General features: G+C 39.7%; 1 protein-coding gene across 26 annotated transcripts in view; it reads left to right on the plus strand.

Moving 5' to 3' along the window:
* The first annotated feature begins 6 nt into the window (after nucleotides 1-6).
* The window catches only part of CARF (calcium responsive transcription factor), a 38,550-nt gene continuing 14,998 nt past the window's right edge, over nucleotides 7-23,558 (plus strand). For 20 of the 26 annotated variants that reach the window (XM_008634683.2, XM_017735654.1, XM_017735659.1 and 17 more), the window contains exons 1-12: nucleotides 7-180; nucleotides 3,445-3,566; nucleotides 5,127-5,348; nucleotides 6,351-6,471; nucleotides 8,659-8,788; nucleotides 10,340-10,424; nucleotides 14,401-14,590; nucleotides 16,754-16,874; nucleotides 17,750-17,893; nucleotides 18,333-18,563; nucleotides 18,957-19,119; nucleotides 20,112-20,187. In XM_008634683.2, coding sequence (XP_008632905.1) covers nucleotides 3,456-3,566; nucleotides 5,127-5,348; nucleotides 6,351-6,471; nucleotides 8,659-8,788; nucleotides 10,340-10,424; nucleotides 14,401-14,590; nucleotides 16,754-16,874; nucleotides 17,750-17,893; nucleotides 18,333-18,563; nucleotides 18,957-19,119; nucleotides 20,112-20,187 — 1,594 coding nt within the window. In that variant the 5' untranslated portion in view covers nucleotides 7-180; nucleotides 3,445-3,455. Of the gene's footprint in view, nucleotides 181-1,329; nucleotides 2,460-3,444; nucleotides 3,567-5,081; nucleotides 5,349-5,496; nucleotides 5,519-6,350; nucleotides 6,472-8,658; nucleotides 8,789-10,339; nucleotides 10,425-14,400; nucleotides 14,591-16,753; nucleotides 16,875-17,749; nucleotides 17,894-18,332; nucleotides 18,564-18,956; nucleotides 19,120-20,111; nucleotides 20,188-23,558 lie in introns of those variants that run through there. The other 6 variants (XM_017735674.1, XM_017735651.1, XM_017735673.1 and 3 more) reach the window with 6 other exon arrangements.

Genomic DNA, 23,558 nt, shown 5'->3' on the forward strand with positions numbered 1-23,558 from the left:
CGCGCTGCCCGGCTGTGCCCGAGCGGGGCTGTGCCTCGTGGGGCGCCCAGGGTCGCTGGAGTGGCGCTCTCCGCGTGGAGTCACTCGGGTTGTGTTTCTCCGCGTGTCAAGCGACACACCCACAATAAACTGCCTACTAGAAGTAATAAACCCAGCGCGCGGTGGACTTTAAAAGAAGCTGTAAGTGAGTTTGGTGTTTTGGGAGAAGGCTGCTTGTGTGAGGAGTTGCTGTTGTGCTTGCGTTGTGCACACTTTTTTTTTTTTCCCCCCCACCTGTTTGACAGTCGTTCGTGGCCTCAGGGGATCAGTTGGGATTTCCCTGGGTGGTGACTCCCCTGTTGGGGCGGGCGGGTGTTGAATGTTGCTGTTTCGTGAGACTCTGAAATCTCATCTATTTCTTAAGCATGCTTCAAAGACCTGACATTGTTTGTCAGTGAAATTGACACAGGTGCATTGAAATTGACACAGGTCTAGAAAAAAATGGCTTGAGAAACCTTATAAGTGGGAGTGCCCAGATCTTCTGTGTATTCTTAACCGCATCTGCCTGCTCTTCCATGATAGAGATACGCTAAATCTCAAACCTGGTGCAAGTTAGCAAAGTTAAGTGTAACTCCTTTACTGGAGAGTATCACTCTGCCCTAATTTCCTCCCTGATATGTTTTACTGTAATTCATGCCCTTGTGAATTTGTGCCACTGTGGATGGTTGTAGAGAAATGCCCTCAGAGGGAGCTCTTGCAGAGAGTGTGTTTTCATAGTAGTAAGCTGTGCAATTATCTTAAGTCTTCTTATAAAACCTCTGAGACATTTCACAGAAGACCCAAAAGAGATTGATGGTGGAGCATTCAACTGTACGTATGTGCTGTTAAGTATAACCAACACCCTGCATGGTGTGCTCATGGTGGTTACTTGTGTTCGCCTGCGCTAGCAGTTTCTGTGCCTGCTTGCTCTCTTTGTAGAGGTGAACCAAGGACAACAATGGCCATAGATTTCCCTTTATTTTGAGGAAAGTTCTTCCCAAATGGAGTCAGGGTGAAGGAAGTTGACCTGTGGCGTTAAAATACGCTAACCCATGATTTGGAAATGGCCCTTGAGTGCTTTAGTCGGGAAGCAGCCTGTAAAGTGGTTTGGGTGGAGTTGTGTTAAAGCTAAATCTGAGGTATAGAGAGCTGCTTGTGTGCTCTGAGGATGCAGCTCTTGCTCCTACTTTATACTGACATTAAACTTCCACATTTCTCCTTCAGCCCACTGTTAAATGTGTAATACAGCAGTGGGAATTTTTGTGGTGCTCACTTAGTATTTATGAAGAGATACTTATGTGTTATTTAATGACAAAACATCCATACCTATACATAAATGTACAGGATTTAACTTTCCTGTTTGAGGAATTGGCTAGCAATATTTATATGAGTGTAAGATTTGTTAACTGTGTATGTATTTGTACACCTCTGTAGAAGCATATTTCTTTAAGACAAAAAATAATAATTTTTTGTGGTTGCACACAAGGACTTAGGTTAATGAAACTGGATAGTTAAACCATGAAGTCGATTTTTCAAGTGATGTGTGTGCCAGTGGTTTGCCTGGGTTACAGCAGTGATTAGACAAAATCATGGGGCAAAATTGTACCACAGGAATTATTTTAAACACAAATATGAAACTTCAGATATTTCTGGGCTGCTTATGAAAGGAAGCTGGATAAATATCACCGTGTATTTACCATACTGCTGGATTTTTTTTCCTGAGCTTTGTTATTAATCATTGTTAGATACAGGATGTTGGGCTGCTTGGGTCATTGGTCTGTCCCCATAGAGCTGTCCTTGTGTTCTGTTGTCGGGTTCCAGCATGCTCAGAGTCCGTGTCATCAGTATCTCTGGAACAAACTCAGTTTATCTCAAAGAACTAAATGTGCTGCTTTTGCAAAACTGTCATGTGTTCTCTGCATCTTTGAACTGAGAGGAAGTGGTTGAGTGATGATGAAATCTAGTGTTCTGGGTTTTGTTTTCATTTGCTGCTAAGATGCTTCAGACATTTTAACTGAAACATCTTATAGTTGTTCTCAGATCCGAAGCTCAAAAGTACTTGGTAAACATGAGGTAACTTCATTTGGAACTTGGTCTGGAGTGTCATCACTTGAAAATTGAATGGAAAAATAAATCTGCTTTAGATTAAAGTATTAATATATTGAGCATATGAGCAGCTTAACTTCTCAATGTTGTTTGTATCAGCAGGATGCTTTATTCAGCTTCAAAAGCCAAGGAGATGTGGATTTACTTTGCCTGTGTCCTTTATATCTTTGCAAAGCAGAATAAATCTGTGCTTTAAGAGTTGTACAGTTCTTTTGAAGTTACCCTCTAGCCTGTTACAGTCTCCTTACTAAAGCTGTAAACAGTTGAAATACCACAGCCAAGAAGGTCCATCTTGAGGAATTTATTTGCGTGGTGTGGTGAAGAAGATACAGCTGGTAGGAGTCATGTGCTAATGTAATGCAGCCTGTCTTTAAAATAAATACTGAAGGGAAAAATCCTGACCACCCTTCCCCCTCCTTCCTCCCAAATGTCAGGACCTAAGTTTTCTTCTATTCAGTTGGGTATGTTATGTGTGTAGTCTAGTATATGTATACTCTCGTTAGGTAGGGACCAAGTTAATTGTCGTTTTGTCCTGTTGCTTGTGAATATTTGGGATTGGTCGCTGCTTTAAAGGGTGTGTTGTGTGCATGAGAGCATTATCATGTGGCTGTGACAGTTCACTGTCCAATACTATCTGTCTACCTGAAGGGTTGTAGTGGGCAACTGAGCATCTTGAAGCTTTCTTTGGGATAGGAGGTAGATTTCTAAAATGCCGGGAGCTCTGTCTTTTTGAATTTCATCATGTGATTAGTGCCAAATTTTGTTTCACATATCTGGTGTTTTTTTCTGCCCGAAGCATACTACTGTAGACTAACAATAGTAATTTTATTTCATTTATATGTTGTCTTATAAGCCTTTAAAACAAATTGATTTACTTCAAGATGTCTGCATGACAGAGTTGCATAATGCAAATTCTGTCTGGTGATTGTGTAAGAAGGTGACTAATATATTTATAAAGCACTGCTGGCATGTGCTTAAATATCAAGTATTTTCTAGATGTGTGTGGTTGTTAGTTCAGTGCTTTTGGACATATTCAGATGAAAATGATGGGAGGGTGTATGTGTGTTTTGTATCTGTGTATGCAATGACAAATCAAGCAAATTGTCTCATATAAAAGGCTAAGCTGTACTCCTGGAGCAACATGCTGAAATTTTTCTGCAGTGAGTAATAAAGTGATAAGGAGGCAAGGATTTCTTGAGAACTTAGCTGTTATCTTGCAACAGCATTAGAATTTGTAACACTAAATTTGTAAGATCTAAAGACAACACCTATGGCAATCTCTTGGCAGAAGGCAAAAATAACCTTTTATAACTGTTTCAGGTCACCTTGTAATGGAAGAAAGTGGAGCTGACCATGGCATTGCTATGGAAGGATCTAACGATTTGTTCATAGGCAGCTGTCATGGTACAGAAGACTCAGAAACAAACGATCAGGTTTTTCAGGTGAGGTACAAATGCTTTGTCCTTTTAGATGCTTCCTTTACATCCACTCTGATGAGTTTAAAATATGCTATTTCATCAGTGCAGGGGTCTTTTCTTGCCTTTAGAGTAATACATCATGTCTTTTAAGAATGTACATCCTTCCCTTGGATTCCTGTGCCATTCAGTTTTGAACTGATGCATACCCAGATGTTACATGTAATGACAACCTTCAGTAATTATGTCCTGTTACAGTGCTGAAGAAATGCATGTTTTATTTTGTCAACCCTTTAAAAAAAAGAATACTTTATAACGTGTTGGAGTAGGAGAGGTTCAGAACAGGTGAAAATGAGGTCACATTGCTTAGTGACCAAATGTCACCAACAAAGAGTCCAGGGACACAGGATGTGTGTAGGTATTGGGGGAGAGGAGTCTTCCATGTATTTTTTATCAGATATTGCCAGATATTTCTATTCAAGGAGATTTCTGTGCATGAACGCTCTTCTGCAGAATGTTCTTCTAACATAAAATGTCACTCAGGTAGTGATTTGTGTGCTTATGGTGTCTGCACAACGTCTTTAACACAACAAGTGCCATTTGTTTGTTGCTGCTTTTCTGGTGTAGTTCACAGCAGACAGTTTCAGCACAGAAAATTTATACCTGCAGAATTTTTGATGAAGTTATTTAGATCAAATCTGACTTTTATATAAATTTTAGAAACATTTTTCCTCATTCTTTGATTTGTAGTGTATTAATTTTTGTCACAAAAATGACAGAGTTGTTTGTGCAGTTGCTGCAAGAGATACAACAAATTGCAGCCCTTCTTGCACTGGCCAGGTGACAGTCTGACATGTTATTGTACACAGGGACTGCCTATTTTTCCATTATTTTTACATGCTTAATGTTTGTGTTGTCAGAGTTTCAACAACACAAATATTTGTGCCTATGCACTTAAATTTAATGAAAATGGGAGGTACTTTAAGACTTTGGTTCTGCAAATTTGATGAGGATAAGCTCTATTTTTAAAAGATTTTGTCTGGTTCTTGGCCTTGTGCTGTACCATTCTTGGCCTTGAATTGGAGGTTGTGTTGCTTGTGTTTCTGTGGTGGTAAAGAATGTAAAAAGTGTGTAGAGATTTTTTCTTCATAGCTAAATGCACGTATGGAAAGGCCAAGTGGAATAGTATCTGGGATTTCTTTTGAAGTCAAATTAAGTTGGTGAATATTTTACAGTTTTTGTTTTGGTGTAAGTCTTCTCAGTTTCTGGGCAGACTTGAGACATTTTAAAGTGATAAGTGGTTTTGGGAAGCAGATTTTGAGCAAAAGGGATTTTCTTTTGCCTTCGTAGAGAGGCTTCATTCTAGGGAGCAGGAATATGAATACTTTTTCAGCATGGAAATGGAGAACAACAGTAGAGCTGCTAGTGTTGGCTTCTTGATCAGAAGGACAAGAGTTCCCTCTGAGTATACTGTATAGCACAGTGGTTTTAAATGTTCTTTTCTCTTTCTTGTTTTGTTGTTTTTTTTTTTTTTCTTCATAGAGGTTGCTACTCAAAGTACATTTTACTGTTTTTCCTCTGTGAAAGCAACTAACGTGCATGGATTCCAGGGATCCGTTGTTTGGCCAGAGCGACTCTCCCACAGCCCTGTCCATCACAGTGCCTCTCTCGGGCAGTTCTCCACCATTGGCTGTGCCGGCGCGGCCGCCCCAGCCACGGTCCCATTGTGCAGAGGAATTCCAGCTGGCAGAGCAGCCCAGGCAGCCCCTCTGTGAGCTGCAGCCCCTGGGAGGGCCCAGTGCACCCATGGTGAGTGTGTCTGCAGGCAGGGCTGGGGCTGTGTTCACAGATGAGGGAGCTCTTTGAAGAACTCTCTTATGTGGTGCTTTGTTGTAGCAACAGCTGATTCAGACTTTATCTCTAGCAACAAGGTGGAGCTTTTCAGTGGTACAGTTCATGCTCCAGTTGCCCTTCTTCAGGTAGGCACGTTCTGTCTGCAGCCATTACTAATTTTATTAAACAACAGCTGATGTCTTTTGTCAGTATCAAGCCTGGATGCTGTAGTGTGATAAGATCTTGTACTTCTGCTGCTGCTGTTTTCTCTATGTTCCCTGGATAAGTCACTCTGGTTTTTTTTGGGAAATCAGAACATTAGCAGTAAGCTAAGTCATTACATCTCACATTTCCCCCAGCCCTCAAATAATTTTCTTAAAATGTTGCTTTGTAATTTGTAACATCTATTTTGTAAAAAACATAACTCTCTCACCCAGAGTCCTTTGTAATTATGGGTAAATATACCATAAGGAGTTGTTTAAGTTTTTCAGAATCCAAGGTGATTTAATTCGTATTTTTTTTTAAGTCCTGGAGCTTTTCTTCTCCTCTGCTTTTGCATGAAGTGCTGCCCATAGAGGTCAGTTTCTTAGGAGTAAAGGTCAAAATTTTTACGTTATGAGTAGTTCTGCTAGTCCATGAATGGGGTTACGGTGAATCCAGCTATGAATGGCTTTCAGGTGTTTGATAGTTTTAATAACAGTGTTGTAAGTTTCAAATAAATGTGTAATTCATTGTAGAATCGGATAAGGTTGTGTGGTTTTATTCTTTCCTTAATTAAAGGGCTATTTTAAAAGGGGAAATTGATTTTAAGAAATGGACAATAAAGAGACAGTTTTTTTATTATGTAAAATCAAGTAAGTATACAGGCCCTAATTCTAAGCAAAATATTTCCTGTTCTGGTAATAATCAAACCCAGTCGTGCTGCATGATCACCATACAAACTAATGCCATTCATGCTTCTCTGTGACTGCCTTACAGATGATTGTTGCCAGCCAGTCAGAAAATGGACAGGTGCTGCATGTCATTCCTTCTGCCCAGCCAGGAGTGACCCAAGTGATTATTCCCCCAGGTCAGCTTCTGGATGTGACCAGCACGCAGGGTGAGTTTAACCTGTGGGACTTGAGGGTTTGTGCTCCGGTGAGTAAGCACATCCTGCATGGTCTTTTTTAAGCACCTTGTTTCCTTTCCTTGGTCAGTTTTAAGACAAAATACACACAGATTCTGCTTTCTGATTATGAATCTGGTGCCTCACACACCACACTTTCTGTTGGGCAAAACCTTATTGAAGAAGAGCTGTTATACCACCTTTCTGAAGGGCATGTGGTGGGTAGATGGGCATATCAAGCACAGAGTTGTTTCTTGCCTTATTTACCATTAATAAGCATATTTGTGCCATTGGCTGTCCTATCAGCTTCAAATTTTCACTATTTGTTTACTTCATTTTGAATGAAGTCGTTAATTCCTGTAGTGCAGACAGGCCAGAAGAACATTAAATCTTCTGTTCCAGAGATCACTGGTGATGATGCATCTTTTGTGAAGCCAGGAATGAATCACTTAGGTAGAAATCCAGTTCCCAGTCAAGGAAAACGAGATGTAACTTTCCATTCATTGGAATGTGTTAATTGTCACATTTTAAGCATGTGCACAACTAGAAGTGCAACTTTTCAGGTTTTCTCTAGAAAATGGACGTACTGGAAGCTGAAAGCATTGATTATTCATCTGCAATCCTTGCTGGATGGCAGAACACTGTGTACTAGTTTGCATTCACAGAGTAAGACTGAGAATGAGGTGGTCACATTTTGTTAAACTCTCAAATGTTTTTTAAACTGTTTTTCATTCTCTCTATAAAATTCTCAAAATTTGAGCACTGGTTGAGTGTTCCTGTGGAATGATAGCTCACAGTAAGACTAGAGTCCTGGTGCTGGGTGGATAGAAGAAAGATTTGAGGTTCAAGTCGTGATCATTTAGGGTTGCAATATCGTTTCATGACCTTGATTGAAAGGCTTGTTCCTGCCCTAATGCTCAACCTTCCCTCCCTGTCCAGCTCTTGCAGGGGTAAGACCAAGTTTGGTTACAGCAGACTCTTACATTACTTTAAAGTCAACTGTGAGCCTTTAGTTACAAAACAATTGCTGCTACTCTTTGAAAGCACTAACTTCCAGTACTAAATAGCAGTTTTGCATTTCCATTTTTCATTCAACATGGGGTTTGCTATCCCAGTATTTGAATACATGTTCTACAACAGTGATACAGGTGTCATTTGTGGGATTTTTTTTTGTTTGTTTGGTTTGGTTCTTTTTGTGACATACTGAGTAAAAGATTTTGCAGTTTGGTCTTTAAAAGACAGTTAGGAAGACTGGTCAGCAGTTTACTGTGGAGGTGAAAGAGGAAGGAGAATGGCCTGTCAGCCTGTTTCACTTGTCTGCACATGGTGGTAATGCATGGAAGGGTGCAGACTTCAGAGTAGCCTGTAGTGTCTTAAGGGCACGTCTCTGTGGGAGGAGCCTGTGCTTTGAGCCAGAGTGGTGTTAATCCGAGTGCACACTTATGAATCTTCTTATAGAGCTTTCCTGTGGATCCATTTCTGTACTGTGTTAATAGCTTACCACTCTCTCTCTGGATGAGGGAAGGAAGCTTTCATAATTGAAGGGCAAAAATCCTTCATCTAAAGAGACCTTGTGTGTTTATGTTGAGACCAAAATATTGAACGTCTGCTTTCACAGTTTTCCATTATGTTTTTGTTTAACTGTACACACAGCCTTCAATTTAGGAGCAATTTTTGGCTTGTGGATTGCTCCCTATTACCAAGAAAGGCTAAAACATTTGTTCTAACAGCATGTCAGATTCAATTACAAGAGGCCTGTTTTTCTTGTTTAAGTGTTCTTTTCTAAGTACAAAGCAGTATCATTATCTCATTTTTTCTTATTTTAAAAGCAACCAGTATGTGACTTGCAGCTGAACAAAATACTTGGGCAATCGTATGTGGATTCCTGGAAGCAGAGTAATTTGCAAGTTGTTCTGATTATTTGCTTTGTTGTGGAAGGATTCATAAGCAGTAGCACGGCTATCAGAGTCCTTAAATATAAGCAACCTTATCAAGTGTATCTTCATATTTGTGCCAGGAGTTCGAGCACTGATTCACAACGATTAGATTACTTTATCACCTATAAAACTTATTTCCTATGTCAAAAGGCTTGTTTTAACAGCACACAAAGTTTAATCATAGCTTGTTTTTCCCCATTCTACATTCAGTTATTAACCAAGAAGCTGCTTTATTTTTATAAAGATATTTCGGAAGAGAAGTGTGGTGATGGGAATCTGCAGACTGTGGTGGTGGCTTCTATAGCAGACAGTGCAAGCAGTTACATTCTACATCCACAGGCATCTCTCACTGTATCGAAAAAAACAACTACCAGGTAGGTCAGGGGTTAAAAGGATGAACAATCACTTTGATCCAATGCTACCACTGCCTTTTTTTCTTGCAGTTTGTTTTTGCAGTGGTTATCACAAAATTACCATGGAACAGAGGTTATGAACCCACAGTGTTAGTGAGTGATGTGTAGCTAACTGTGTTTCCAGGCAGCTTTTGTTTGTGCCGGCGCAATAGGGAAAGCAGTTCAAGTACCTGTATTCCAGAGATATATTCTGACCGCAGCAATAGGTGGGCATTTAAAGTAAATCAATGCCAGTTACTGAAATGACTTTAAACAGATACTGTTACTGCCTGCCTGGAGTTGAAAGTGACCGAGTGAAGGAACTGCAGGGAAAGTTGATGTTTGAGGGAGTAGAGTTTCTTGGATGAATGTACTAAAACCTATACAAACCATGCTTCCACAAGAACAGTTACTTGTAGAGGTGAATTTTTTAGATGGAGTTTTCAATAGCTGTCATTAACTTTGAGAGCCTAATCTTTGTTCTCTGGATAACTTCTTCAGTGTCCTCTGATAAAATATGAGAAAGCTGCTGCTAATGGTGTGTGTTGGTGAAATGCTTAGGCAGATTGATCAGCTAAGTTTCCGAAGTTTGTTAGTTGTTAGGTATTCTTCACTTGATATCCACCCAAATCTTTCCCCATGCTGAATGTTGCCTACTGTTTTAATTCTGAATACTCTGGAATTCCTTTTTACTTCAAAAAATCCTCACAACCTCAACCCAACCAAATAAAGGAACAGCAACAATGAAAAGTGACAATAACAAAAAACTCCCAAAGAAGGCATTTGCTCTGTGGACTGCAAGCTGGGTTTGCATTGGTTTATGCTCTTTAGAAATCAAGTAGTAGAAAAGATCAGAGTAATCTCACTAAAACAGAAATTATATATATTCAAGAAACATGTAAAACAAAGAGAGAAGTTTGTGAATGTGTGATGTGTGAACACAGTCTGTGCATGTCAGAAAAATAATCTTGGAAGTGAGATATATTTGTGTAGACAGGAGGCAATACACTTGTTTTGGAGTAGTAAGCAGTGAGTTATCATTGTTTCTGCCCCAGAATTTAGGGAATGGAGAAACTAGGTTTAAATAGTTACTGGAACTGTTTTTCAGTAATTTAAAGTAAATTAAAATGTGCAGCATGCAACAAGTGTTCGATATTGGTTTTAATCTTCAGCATTTTACCATCATTTTGCATAAGAAAATTATCAAGACAATCAGCTGGTCTATTTCACCATGTTTTGTCTACTGTTGTCAGGTAACAGTACTAAGAATACTGAATGTTTGGAGAAGTTGAATGTAGAAAACAGTGGGTTTTTTTAATACTTTGATTCACTGTAAATTATTTTAACAGTGAAATAGAATATGAAGAAAATGAACCACAGGTTTTTAAGGCATATTGGTAAAATATCCATAGTTTGATCATATGCTCTAGGGTTATACGTAATACACTGATTTGATGTTACCTGTAGTTTAGTCTAAATTGTAGCTTTTCTGAATGTCTGTATAAACTTCTATTTTTTTTTTGTTTTTTTCAGGGTAGTGGAAAATCCTTTTCCTATCCCTCTTCAACCATTGCCACTAAACACACCTGCATGGGCGCGCCGTCTCAGGAGCTGTGAGGTGGGCCACAAAGAATTCTGACTTGGTGTTTTATCATCTAGCTCTAAGATAATGGTCCTATTCTGTGAAAGGAATAAGTCATGGCTGTAGAAGTGTTCAAGCTTCCTGGTATATAGCACCAGGACTGCTAGCACAGTTAAACACATAAAATGCTGTGAAATCCCTTTCTAATTTGAGAATTTTAGAATAACTGACCATTACCAGCTCCTGAAGTAAAAAAAGTGCTGCTGAAAACCTGATACCTTGTAGTGCTGGGAAGAGCCATTGTGCGCCATGGTAGAGTTTGCTCCTGAGCTACCGTGCAAACTTTGCTGACTTCTGCAACTGTTCATATTGGTTTGTGTTATCCCATAGAAATCAAAATCCATATGACTGGCCAGTGTTAAGTCTGAGACTTAATGCACCCTAATATCAATATTTTACTAAGGATTCCTATTTTAGATATTCTTGCTGATTTTTTTTTTTTTTTTTGGTCCCAGCAGGTTAGGTTACATGTGTTTGTTTTCTCTTTTGTTAAAAAATGCTCAGTCTTTATTCTGTGTGATGGTTTTTGACCTAAACAGAACTCTTCCTCTATTTGCGTATTGTTAGGTGTCTGCAGAACTGTCCAGATGACTAGGATACTATCAGCAGCTAGAATGCATCATAAGTCACTTAACAGGAAGGCAGGGGAGATGGGAAGTTTCCTGAGAGATCAACTACCCCTTCCTCCTACTATCAAACTCTTCCTGATAGATGTTTATTTTACTTTCTCTTAATACTTTTTAGAAGGAAAGCTCATACTCTCTAGCTGCTTAATCTCTTTTGATATTTCTACCACTTCTTTTTTTTTTCTTCCTATTGGCTTTTCAAGTTATAACTAGAAGTTGCAGTTTGAGGGACCTAGAAATTGAATTTCTCTCAATCTACTTAGAAACAATTTTTAAAATAAATATATTCATCTATTTCTCTTGTGTTATGCCATTTATTTAATACAAATGGTACTGTCCACTCTTATGTCCACATAAGCGTTAAGAAGTCAGAAAATTAATAGCATGAATTTTTCCATGGTGGAAACACCATGTTTATAGAATCAATTTCTTAATTCAGTTGGCCAGTTAGTTGATAAAGTTCACAGTGTTTTTAGCACTATGTGGTATATTCTTTCCTGACTTAACATCAATGTGGCTTATCTGAATCATTTATTATTGGTATTGTATTATTGGAGGACTTATGATCTGCTTTGTCTATCTATTACAAGAAATTTCACCTGCTGTGCTTTAAAATTCACAGCAGCATTTACAGAAAAGATCTTATTTTTAAAGAAAAGGAAATAGAAATAATGTCTGAATGTGTTCTGAGGACACAAACATTTCCCTCTGCTGCTCAGCAGAACTGTTGCTTGTATGTGCTAATCCTCCCTGATCCACCGGAGAGAGCTGGGATGTATGTGCCTTTTTTGGGGCACAGACTGGAGACACTGGGATTTTGAGGTGTTGTTTATCTTTCAGGTGTCAAAATGTTTTGTTACTAGTAACAGAATTGAAGGGTCCTACTGAATTTGGAGATCCAGTTTGGAGAGATGCCGGTGAATACATCAGCTCACAACTCTACTCTTTCAGTTGTCTGCCGGAACTGAAACAAACTTAAAACAGTGTTGAGGTCTCTGTGACTCACACAAGATGTCAGCAGGTGAAGCCGCTGCACTCCGAAGGGCAGTGACTCCTTCAGCAGTTAGTACTGCGGGCAAACAGCAGTAAAAGCTGCAGTCATCCAAATTACCACCAAGCTCTGTGTTTGGTGTCAGTTCCCTACTGCCTTGAAATGTTCAGCTTACACTTGCTGTGTCTGGGCTGCAAATGCCTCTGCTACCCTGCTGCTGTTAGTTTCCTTGAGGAAAACTGCAGTCTTGGTGTGTGTACTTTAGGGCAAGCTTGTATGTACCTTTGCTGAGGCAAGGCCAGGAGAGAGAGAAGGAATTGCTCCTGTTTTTTGGCTTGAACCTTGGAGTTAAAGGGCTGGAGAGAATGCAATTACTTCAAGGTAATTACTTGTTACAGAGTTAATTTCAAACCAGTTACTTTCAATAACCTATTTAGTTTTCAGTGGTCTGATCAGAATGCATTTCCTGCATGTATCAGCATACTGAAATAAAATGTTGTTGAAAACTGCATTAATTAACTGTACAAAATAAGGTTAATTTATTTGTCTGAAGAAGATAGTCTCATTTGTCTGTTTTTTCCCTGCTTGTAGAAAGCAGGAATCTTACATGCTTTATGGTTTTCTTCTCCTCCTCCTCCTCCTCTCCCACCAATTTAGGGGAAATGATCTAACTTGTGCAAAAGTAAAGCCAGAATAGGAGAGAGTGCCGTAACTTTTGCTGCTTTTCTGGCAGAACAGTTTTATCAGTCTTCTCATCTCTCTAGAATAAGGTCAGTGACCTATTTATAGTGACAGGTATAAGATATGGGAAAAAAATCACCTCTGGGTTGTGCAGTACTTATTATGTACAGTGGTGCTGTAATCCCTCTTCTGAAAGGCAGTGTCCCAGGTTTCTGGAAAGAACAAAGTTCTGGTACTTCTCAGGCTGCTTTGCTTCTCCTGAATTTTTCAGATCAAGTTTTGGACTGAAGTGTTATTTATAACTTCTGGCTAAACAGTTGCCAATGTCTCTTGCTCCCCACAGCCGTGAGTGGAGCCTGTGCTGACTTGGTTAGCTGCTGCAGCAGTGCCTGCAGAGCAGCGAGCTCTGAGGTGTGAGCAGTTCATGTCTCAGTGACTCACACCTGGTGCACACACGACCCTCTGCGTCTGGCCTTGCACTATCAGCAGCACTGTGCTGGCCCAGTTCATTCACAAGATCTTCACTGGTTCTTCATTGACTTTAGGTCTTGCTAACCACAGACCTTCTGTTTTTCTTAGAAAGGCATGAGGCTGGTTTTAAGCAGTTGTCACTAAGGTATCTGTATGCTAATCTTGGAGAGACACCATTGCTCCTTTTGCTGTCAGTATTAGTTAAACATCTGGCTGTTCTTTCACTGAAGGTGGCAAAATAAATCTATCAGACCTTAGTACTCATTCACCGTGTGTTTATCCCACAGATACACTGTAAGATTGAGCTGGCAAACTACTGTGGCTGTTACAGTTGGTTACAGCCTGACCCTGAGCTGCATATGAACAGAAGCAAGCATGGAATTCTGGGTTTTGATGGAAAGTTCTTCTCTGTCCCAGTAATTTTGTTGCTTGCTGGCTGGCCCTGGTAGACCAGCACTGAACCAACTGTGATGGCACTGAGTAGCTGGGTAACTACTTTGAGTCAAGTTAGATGCAGTTTTTGTGGAGTTGCCCAGACATTAGCAGAGTTCATTGACATCCTCATCAGTTTGCACGTGGCAAATCTGGTATATTATGTTGTGTAATGTTGAGAATCAAGAGTGCCTTGAAGGTTGGGAGGGATGCTGTGTGAGACATTCAGTTCAAAGTTAGTGCACTAAGTAGGCGAGACAGTTACTGGTGCTATGGGCAGGTGCATTCTGCTCCAGCTTGGTGCAGTGTGCGTGTGTTGCACTAGATGCAGAGACAATTATTAGTGATTCAGAGATTCTCTATGGCAGTCAAGTGAAAAACTTCATCTAACAGTAATTTGTCTAGTCAGTGACTGCCACTGAAGTGTGTGTTGGGGGTAAACCTCAGGAGTGAAGTTGTCCTCTGGAAATCAGAGTTGTAGTGTGTGTGACTGTAACCTTTTCAGGGGTTCTTTGTGTTCTTAGGGTCTTGGATGGCTGACAAACTCGTGACCTCAGTGGGGACTGCTCTTGTGTTAGATCCTGTAGTAAATCTCTTTATGAGGATACTACTGTGGGGACAAAAATCATGGAATGCAAAAATCTGGGCCTATGTTCTCACCTGCCGGAGTCCCTGACTGCTTTTTTTTTTGTGTAATGTTCAGCAGTCAGGTGGGTGAATAATCCTATTATTTCCCATCCTTTCTATGCAGAGAATTGGGGACTCGTACCGCGGCTATTGTGTGAGCGAGACAGAGTTAGAGAGTGTTCTCACGCTACACAAGCAGCAAACACAAAGTGTGTGGGGGACGCGCCAGTCTCCAAGCCCAGCCAAACCTGCCACACGGTTGATGTGGAAATCTCAGTATGTCCCATATGATGGGATCCCCTTTGTCAATGCAGGTAACTAACTTTTATTTTAATAACTACTTTCAAAATTTCAACATCAGCTCCCAACTGGCCATAAAGAAGCAGCTTCATGTTGTTCCTTAGTTTTGATAAGGTCAAGACACAAACATAAAAAGGGAGCAGCTGGGACACTGCTGTGAGCGTCTGAAGGAGTTTGTTTCCTTTTTTATGTTTTGTTGTGATGATTTCCTTTTGTCCTTTAGAAATTAGCTAAGTACCATTTGATGGGGGTTCTTGTGATGAGGTCTTTAGGCGGAGGTCCCATCTTACTCTATTAGGACATGAAAGTTCTCACAAGGACAAGAGCTTGTTTGATTAAACTTGAATACCTTTGGAAGAGTTTGTTCCACTGGAGTCAATAAACTATTCAAATTGCAACCTTTAAAGTAATAAATAAATTCAAAAAGCCAAACAAACAACATAAACGTCAACAGACTTCAGCAGAGAGACTTTTGGTGTTGGGGTTTTTTTGAAATGTACGTGCAAACTTCACAGCTTGTTAATTACATACTTAGCTCATGCGGTGCATATGTGAAATTACTAAGTTTAATTTGGATATAAAATGAACGGGCTTTAATTGCTGCGCAGAGAAAATGAGTGACAGGAATGTAGGTTATGTTTGGGGTTTTTTCTTTTTTTTTCCTGAAAGTTACTGTAAAAGGGAAATGTTAGCACCAGTTTTAAAGCTTCAGCCATAAACTGAGAGATAAAAGAAAACTAAGAATAAAATCAAAGCAACATACCCTTTCTTTTCCTGAACATGCATATCAGACATCTTTAGTTTCATCTAGATCATTTGGTATCTTATGGAAACACATTATGTTGCTGTTATAATACTTCAAAAGTTTTTGGGTTTATCACTTGTGGCATAGGCAGCTCCTTGCCTGCATGCTGGAGTACGCGAACTATAAATAAAAGATAACTAAATGTGATGTGGAAGAAATTTGGAAGATGTTCCTTTCTTGACCACTTCAGTGCTTTACTTGTCAATCCCTTTTGTTAGAGATCTGACTGGAAGAAGTCGCTTAATTCGAGTTCAGAGCAAAACAGTATTTATTTAAGCCTGTCTGGCTTTGCGTGGGTGTGCTGTGCTAAAACTGTTATTTAGCAGTTATGACTTCTTAACTGCAAGGCTGAGCTTTTATGGGACAGCATGGTCTGAAGTGTTGATCTAAGCCAGGAGGCTGGAAATGGCTGTTGACCTTATCTTGTGGTTTGACCCCAGCTGGAAATTACCACAGAGCTGCTCACTTATTCCTCCAGTGGGATGAGGGAGAGAATTGGAAGGGTAAACATGAGAAAACTCATGGGTTGAGATAGGGACTATTTAAAAGGTAAAGGAAAATCCACACACACAAGTAAATCAAAATCAGGATTCACTCACAACTTCCCATCCCCAGGACAGCAGGACACCATCATTTGTAATGGTTACTTGGGAAGACAAACACTCTAACTTTGAATGTCCCCCTCTTCCTCCTGCTTCCCTTGGCTCTATATGCTGTACATGATGCCATATGGTATGGAATATGACTTTGGTCATTTTGGGTCAGCTGTCCCAGCTGTGTCCCCTCCCAGTTTCTTGTGTCCCTCAGCCTCCTCCTTGTTGGGGTGGGATGAGAGGCAGAAAAGACCTTGACCCTGTGTAAGCCCTGCTCTGCAGTAACTAAACATCCCTGTGTTATCAGCAGTTTCCAGCACAAATCCAAAACACAGCCTCACATTGGCTACTGTGAAGAAAGTTAATTCTATCCCAACCAGAACCATCACACCTTTGATTTCAGCCGGGGGTTTTCTCTGTTGTTTTGGGGGTTCTGCTTGTTGTGTTTATTACCAGTATTGTGTTCTTTTGGTAACTTGCAAGACTTCTCATCTTGTAAAGTATTGGTGCTCACCAGGGCAAAGTCCAGTATTTTGCCTTCACATACGTTGCAGAAGTTCTGTGAGGTGTAATAAGGTTGAGAAATGGTTTAAAGTGCTATGTGTTCTTACATGCTGGGAGAGAAGCATTTGCACTGTATTACTAGGGCTCTGCCTTCTGAAGAGTCTGATGGCAAACAGAAGTAACTGCTTCAGAACCCTCATCTCTTCTGTGGTTAGTATTTCACTGTAATGAATTCAGTGATTGCTTGAACAGAGTGTATTACTTCCTGTTTCTAGGAAGCAGAGCCATTGTAATGGAGTGCCAGTATGGGCCAAGGAGGAAAGGATTTCAGCCTAAAAAAGCTGGTGAGCAGGAAGGCACCTCTGGCCAGCTGTACAAAGCCACTTGTCCGGCAAGGTGAGAATTATCTATAAAGCATTCTTTCTGTGAGCCGTGACAGAGCACTGGTTTGGGGTGGTAGCTGATACTCACTGTAGCTCTCTTAGCTTTATCTCCTTGATAACTTGAGGTTGATACTTATTTAGAGGTAAGGAGGAAAATGCTGTCCCGTTTGACTGAATCAGGCTGAAATTTGGTAGGTTGCCTGGATGCAAAGTAGCAGTACATCACTAATGAAATACAAGTGGGATTCATTGTCTACCTGAGCATTCATGAGTTGTTGTGGTGTCCTTTAGTGACTATTTCTGCTCCTAAAACTTTGTCATCTTATTTGTTGTTTCTTCTTCAGGCTTTTAATTGCTCTGTTATCAGTCAGTCATCCTAGTCTAGCACGTGTCCTATGTGCTGAAGGAGTTACAGTTCTTCCTGTTCACTGGGGATTTTCTCCTCCTTCAACACTAATGTTTTGGTTTTTTTTTCCTCACCCTTGAGCATTCTCCTGGGTGATTGTTCAGTTTTTACTGAGCTAAGAGTGCGTTTGATGAATAGTTGCAGCTAGGTCTGTATGTGCTCAATTCTGCATAACTGGGTGAACTGCAGCCTGCTCACAATTGGTGGTGTGCTTTTACTATACTGGGGGATGAGGGCTTTTGCTGAGGAGTAAAATCACTCTGGCTGAGTGGCTTCCAGACCAGAACACAAGTGTGTCTGTCTGCATCCTTAAGAATTTTACCCTTAAGAATTTTACCATTCTTTTAGAGACTCCTCACACCCTACATGGCTCTGCTTGAACTATTTCCATATTAATGCCTGATATGAAGTGGGATTTTTGCCTTTCCCCTCCCAAGGCCAAAGTATACTGATGGAGAATTTTTTTTATTCCTCCTTGGAAGGATCTATATTAAAAAGGTTCAAAAGTTTCCAGAATACAGGGTTCCTACTGACCCTAAAATTGACAAGAAAATCATAAGAATGGAGCAGGAGAAAGCGTTCAACATGCTGAAGAAAAACTTGATAGATGCTGGAGGAGTCCTCAGGTGAAACTTCCACTTTTTTCTTTATTTTCACAAATGAAGCAGAAAAGAGCAGTATTTTACTTGGTCTTCTTTTTTTTTTTTTTTTCACTTAGTCACTTATTAAAAGTAAAAAAAAATTCACAGTGTCAGTAAGACTTCTGTGGCACTGAAGTATTAATTCAGTAGATGTGTTAAGCACTAAGCTATGGAACTTCAGCAGGTGTTTCCATGCAGGGAATTGATAGAAATAGTTGTATTAATTTGGAGTTTGATCTAGTTCATTTTGCATTGAAAGGTGTGTGAGGGCCCTGAGTTCTGAAAGACATCTTCTGTCTCAGGGGCTGTAAAATCTTAAGTTGCCCTGACTAGGTTGTTGGTAGTTGTCAGACTGTTCCCCCAAGACACTAATTTTTCGCCTTTGTTTGAGAACTGTGTGTATAAACTCTCTCCTTCTTGCTAGGTGGTATGTACAGTTACCTACTCAGCAAGCCCACCAATATCATGAAATGGAAATTTCCTGCCTCCCTCCTTCGCCCTCCCATTTTTCTGTGTCTTCTGAGGAGGAGGAGGAAGTTGTTAGAGATGAGAACAGTACTCTACCTTCTCGACTTCATCCTCAAGTGGCAGACAAGATCCGAGAACTGGTGTCTCAGGGAATAGAGCAGGTCTATGCAGTGAGGAAGCAGCTAAGGTACAGAACTGTCTGCAATGCTCTCAGTCTATAGTACTATATCTACTTTTGCATTTGATTAATTTGGTTTCCAGCTAAAGGGCAGTGCTGATGCATTACTGAATCTATTTCCCAGATGTCATGAGTCTGTTTCTCCCAGCCTTTGATATCTCTCCATATCATTGTAGTTAGCCACTAAGAGCTGCTGTACTCTGTAAAGTTACTTGAATAAATGGAGGTTTTAAATTCCAAACTCTGTAGCAGATGCACAAGGAACTGGCTCAGAAGATCATCTAGCTTGCTTTTGTCTTGTCATTGCAGCAAGGGGAGGGAGAATGTAGCAGTGTCTCTTAACAGCGGGAAATAGCAGAATATATTTAAATATGGTAATAAATGTCTTTTAACATATGACAGAAAGTATGTGGAAAGAGAATTATTCACGCCTGATGAAGTGCCAGAAAGACATAACCTGTCCTTCTTCCCCACTGTGAATGACATCAAGAACCACATTCATGAAGTGCAGAAGTCCCTAAGGAATGGAGAGATGGTGTATAATTCAGAAAGTATCCCAGCAACGGTATGTTGGCCTTTGTGTATCCTTTTGGATTTTGGAGTTAAATACTGGAAATCTTAATTTTTACCGCTTAGCTGTATTTCATCCAGAATTCTCTGTGACTTTATATTTCCAGCAGCAATATTTTCAGTGGAATCTCTGGCTGAGCAAGATTGGCTTGAATGTGAATAAAACCTTCTGACCTTATTCGGTATTTATCTCATCAGCATTGGATTGCTGTTAGTTGATTGACAAATTACACAGTACTAGCGCTTCTTGATGACTGCATGAACTGGAAGCCACTGGTGTAGAAAAATTGACATGTGGCATAAAATTTTATTCATTACTTTGTCACTGTCTGTGTTTTGAAGAAGTTACTACTACTTTTCAGTAGCTGGAAAAATGGGGAAAAAGTGTGTCTCAGGTGCAGTCTAAATTAGGACTTACAATACATTTTGGATGTGTAAATAGTAATAAATGCAGTTTATAGCAAGTGAAGTAAGCTTGGAGTTGAGTCTTCCAAATGCTCAGTAATTCTTAAATCTTGTTCCATAATTTTCTTCCATGTATTGAGTAATAAAGGGTACACAGTGATCCTAGTTTTCTCAGTTATGAGACTGACTGTTCAGAAATTGCTGATTTAAAATCAGCTTTGACAAACAGCACTGTTAAATCATGCTGTGTCATCAGTCTTTTCCCTCTCCGTACACTGTTGTAGCCCAGGTGAGTGAGTGTGCTTGTTAGTTAGCCAAATAGTTTGACTATTTTCTATTTTAAAGTCACTAAACTGTCATGAGCAGATAAAGCAGATTAACCTTCCTGATACAGTGCACGTTTAAAAATCTTTTACAGTAGTTTTTTTTTTGTGTGTGTGAATCAAGAGCTCAAAAAATGCATAATTATAAGAAAATAAGAAAGTGTAGTTTTAGACACTTTTCCATCAGTCCTATTTTGAGCCTGTGTTCCTGTAGACAAGCTTGTACCCTTTCTGAGAACTGAGATATTTTTCCTTTCAGCTGCAATGGACCACAGACAGTGGGAATGTCCTCACAGAAACAGTGACTGTTGCGTTTGCCTCACCACCTTCAGATGGTAGGACTGCATGTATAACCTGTCTGTCTCTAAGTGTGTTTTGTTAGCTATGTCACAGAAAGTCACTTTCCTTCCAGGGAGGTTGCTGTCATGTCCCGTTGCTCAGGTGAACTTAAGAAGGATTATTTTGCTATAACTATGTGGGTTTACTTTTTTTTAACTATTTGACTGCATGTGTGGAAAAAATGAGCATAGTCATGATGTTGTTGGCAGAAGTATTAAAATTATAAATTTGCCTTTTATTTAGTATCTTCAAGCTACCAGAAATTCTAATGGGATGGTTATCTGGAAAGAACATTTTACCTTGGATGAGGGTGCTAATAACACCTGTTTAGAGAGAATTAAGTTACTACTGAACAGATTTGTCTGTCAGGGGACACAACACCCAGGATCCAGCTGGGTACTTGAGTTCCCACATGTCTCATGCTACACATATGCTTAAATATCTTGCTGAAAGGGACTTCGATGCACATTGAGACTCCTGCTTCTCACAAAGTCATTGGCTTGATGAGTTCCAGTGCTAGGATCAGGCCCTGAACAACAAACATTATATTTCTGTTGCTGGAATTGAGAGCACTCCTTTCCATTTTTCCTTGATGCTTAGAATAGAAATAGAAAGACGGGTGTTAAGTGTCAGCAGGGCTGAGAGATGTGTTTCTTCAGTTCTTTGTGATGTAACTTCTTTATTAATGTGGCACCCAAGTATCATCTCTTCCCAGTGATTGCTGAGCCACAGTTAAACTTCTTCCCAGTCTGTGGCAAAACTAGAATGTAGATATGGTAGATTTCTATATAAACTTATTTTTATGCATTCTTGGTCAAAGGACTGTTTTTTTTCAAGATATTACGCTGTTTTTCCTTTGTTGAAAGTGGGTTGCTACTATTATTACTTCAACTTCAAAACATGTACTAAGACAAAATACAGGTGTTTGTAACTAGATCTACTTGCTACCCACATAGTTACAATTACACGTAGGCTAAGATGTTCTGTTGGATTATGGTGGCTGGTAATAATTAGATTATTCTGTCCTTCCCACCCTTGTTTCAAGGACATTTTGTCTAGTGTGGCACCAAAAGAACTTTTCTTCATGTTTGTAGATGCTTTCCCCATCCTTTGTTTAACAGGTTTGATGTGAAACTCATCAGATCTCTATCTGTGGCTTTTAGCAGGGATATGATTGAAGTGAGGTGGAAGAGCCTAATGGTTTGCACACGTTCAGATGATGCTGCAGACTTTGCAGATGTTTTTAATCTCAGTAGCAGAGCCAGCTGGTTTCTGCATTTAACTGATACATGGTGGTGGGTACATTTTGTTCTAGGCAGATGACAGAGAAGTCTACAGGGACCAAAGGGGCACTGCCACAGTTGTCATGTTCAGGATTTACTTGTGTCAACAGTTATCCTGTGGTTCTTGCTGAAGAAGTCCTGCTGATGCATTTGTGTCCTTTTCCCCTTAGGTCAGGGAGTGACGTGGGCCAATTTCTTATTTGTTGTAGCAGGAAATATAAACCCCCAGAGGTTTGGCTCACTGCATGAGTTCTCCTAAATGGCTTGGTCTACCTGATTTATGTGAAACAGTTCCATACACCAGTGCATTTACTGTTTAAAACAAGGCCAAGGTTGGGCTCTGTTTTGTTTGGGATTTTTTAACTCTTATTTTGGCTGCTGCTGCAATGGATTAATTTGAACTGAAAAGCATTATGTATGCTTGGTGCTTTAGGGAGGAATTTCAGTGTTTACAACTGTGAGAGAACAAGAGGTTTAGACTCAGCTTGAACAGTGTCCCTCTTTTTTAAGGAAGTCTTGTTTTTTAGGAAAAAAAGAAATTTGCAATGTGAACAGACTTACTGTGCGTAAGCTTGCATGCCTGTGTTAATATTGGCATTACTGTGTTTTTATGGAGAGACACAGAATAGTTGTGCCTTCAACAGCTTCAACAGTGATAGAGCTCAGCAGGGGTGACTTTTGGTATGAACGGAGTGCTGGAGAACATTCAGAAAGAGACCAATTCTTGCTTTCTTTGTTTTACACAGATAATTTTCTAAGACAAAGTAGCCTATCAAATGTGTAAACATCCATCCAGTGACATACTGAATTTTACAGGAAGCAAAAGAATGGGATTTGTTTAGTTTTCTGCACATGTGAACCAGCTCAGTGAATATAAACAGAAACTCTAATTGCAGCATGTCTCTTCTCTCCTTATATGTGTGGGTATGTGTTTGTAGACATTTCAACACATGTTTATAATTGTATTACAAAAAAGAAGCCTGACTTCCTAAAAATGAGCTCTCATTAATGTTTGTGAAGAGGTAGCAAGGGAGAACAGCATTAACTTTTCAGACTTCTCTTTGTATATGTTTTTTTTTTTAATTTCAACTTGTGCCAGATGGAGACAACTATACATTTAAGAAATCAGGCAAGAACAGAACTTGTTTGTGCAGAACTCCCTATCTCCTTGTGATACAACTTTCTTTGTAGTGGGTAGAGGAGGAGTTGAACTATTACCTTTTTTCCTAGGCTTGTTGCTGTAGAGTACGACCTAGGGAGAGAACTACTATCTCTTCCTGCATGTGAACATTCACATATGCATATGGGATCTCTGTATAATAATAAAAAGAGTGTAAATATTTGAAGTACTTGCATTCAAGAAGATTTATAGATTTATATGTATCTTCCGGTCAGTTACAATTGTTAAGAGTCTGCAGATCAGTATGTCTGTTGAAAAATCTACATCCACTCAGACTGCTGGAAACTTTCTCTATGATTTTTTGATAGTGTTTGCCATTGACCATTCTCAAATCTTTTGCATTCACTAGACTAATCTGCATTCACAGGACAAGTTCTTCTTTTACCTCCATAACAGTGAAACTGAGAAGTAAGAAGCTGAGCAATGTCTGCTTGCATCTGTATAAATCTTAACCAAAGTGTTCTGGGTGGCTCAGACAGGAAATGGAATGATCTCATGAGAAGTTTTCTTGCAGAAATCACTACAAGCAAATCCCAGTTTTCACAAACCTTCAGGAAATGAAGTCCATCATTCTTGCATTAAATAAGAATTTTGAGGATATGATGTAATCTGTAGGCTGAAAGACCTCCAGATAAATGGACTTTGGATGATATTGCATAGAAGTTATGCTAATTTCACAAAGATATTAAGGGAGTGGTGAGACAGAAAATTTCCTGTGTAGGTTTTTATTTTGGAAGACAATCCTTTCTTTTGATACCTGTCTGTTATTAAGCCCTTACTGAGGTGTAGATACTGTCAAATTATTTGCTGCTTCGCTAGAAATGTTTCAGCTTTTATGTTACAACTACAGATTCAAAGCATGGTGTAGGGTGCAATTACTTTGCTCTCAGGAACAGATTTATTG

Source organism: Corvus brachyrhynchos, unplaced genomic scaffold (assembly GCF_000691975.1).
Source record: "Corvus brachyrhynchos isolate BGI_N302 unplaced genomic scaffold, ASM69197v1 scaffold255, whole genome shotgun sequence".
NCBI lineage: Eukaryota > Metazoa > Chordata > Aves > Passeriformes > Corvidae > Corvus > Corvus brachyrhynchos.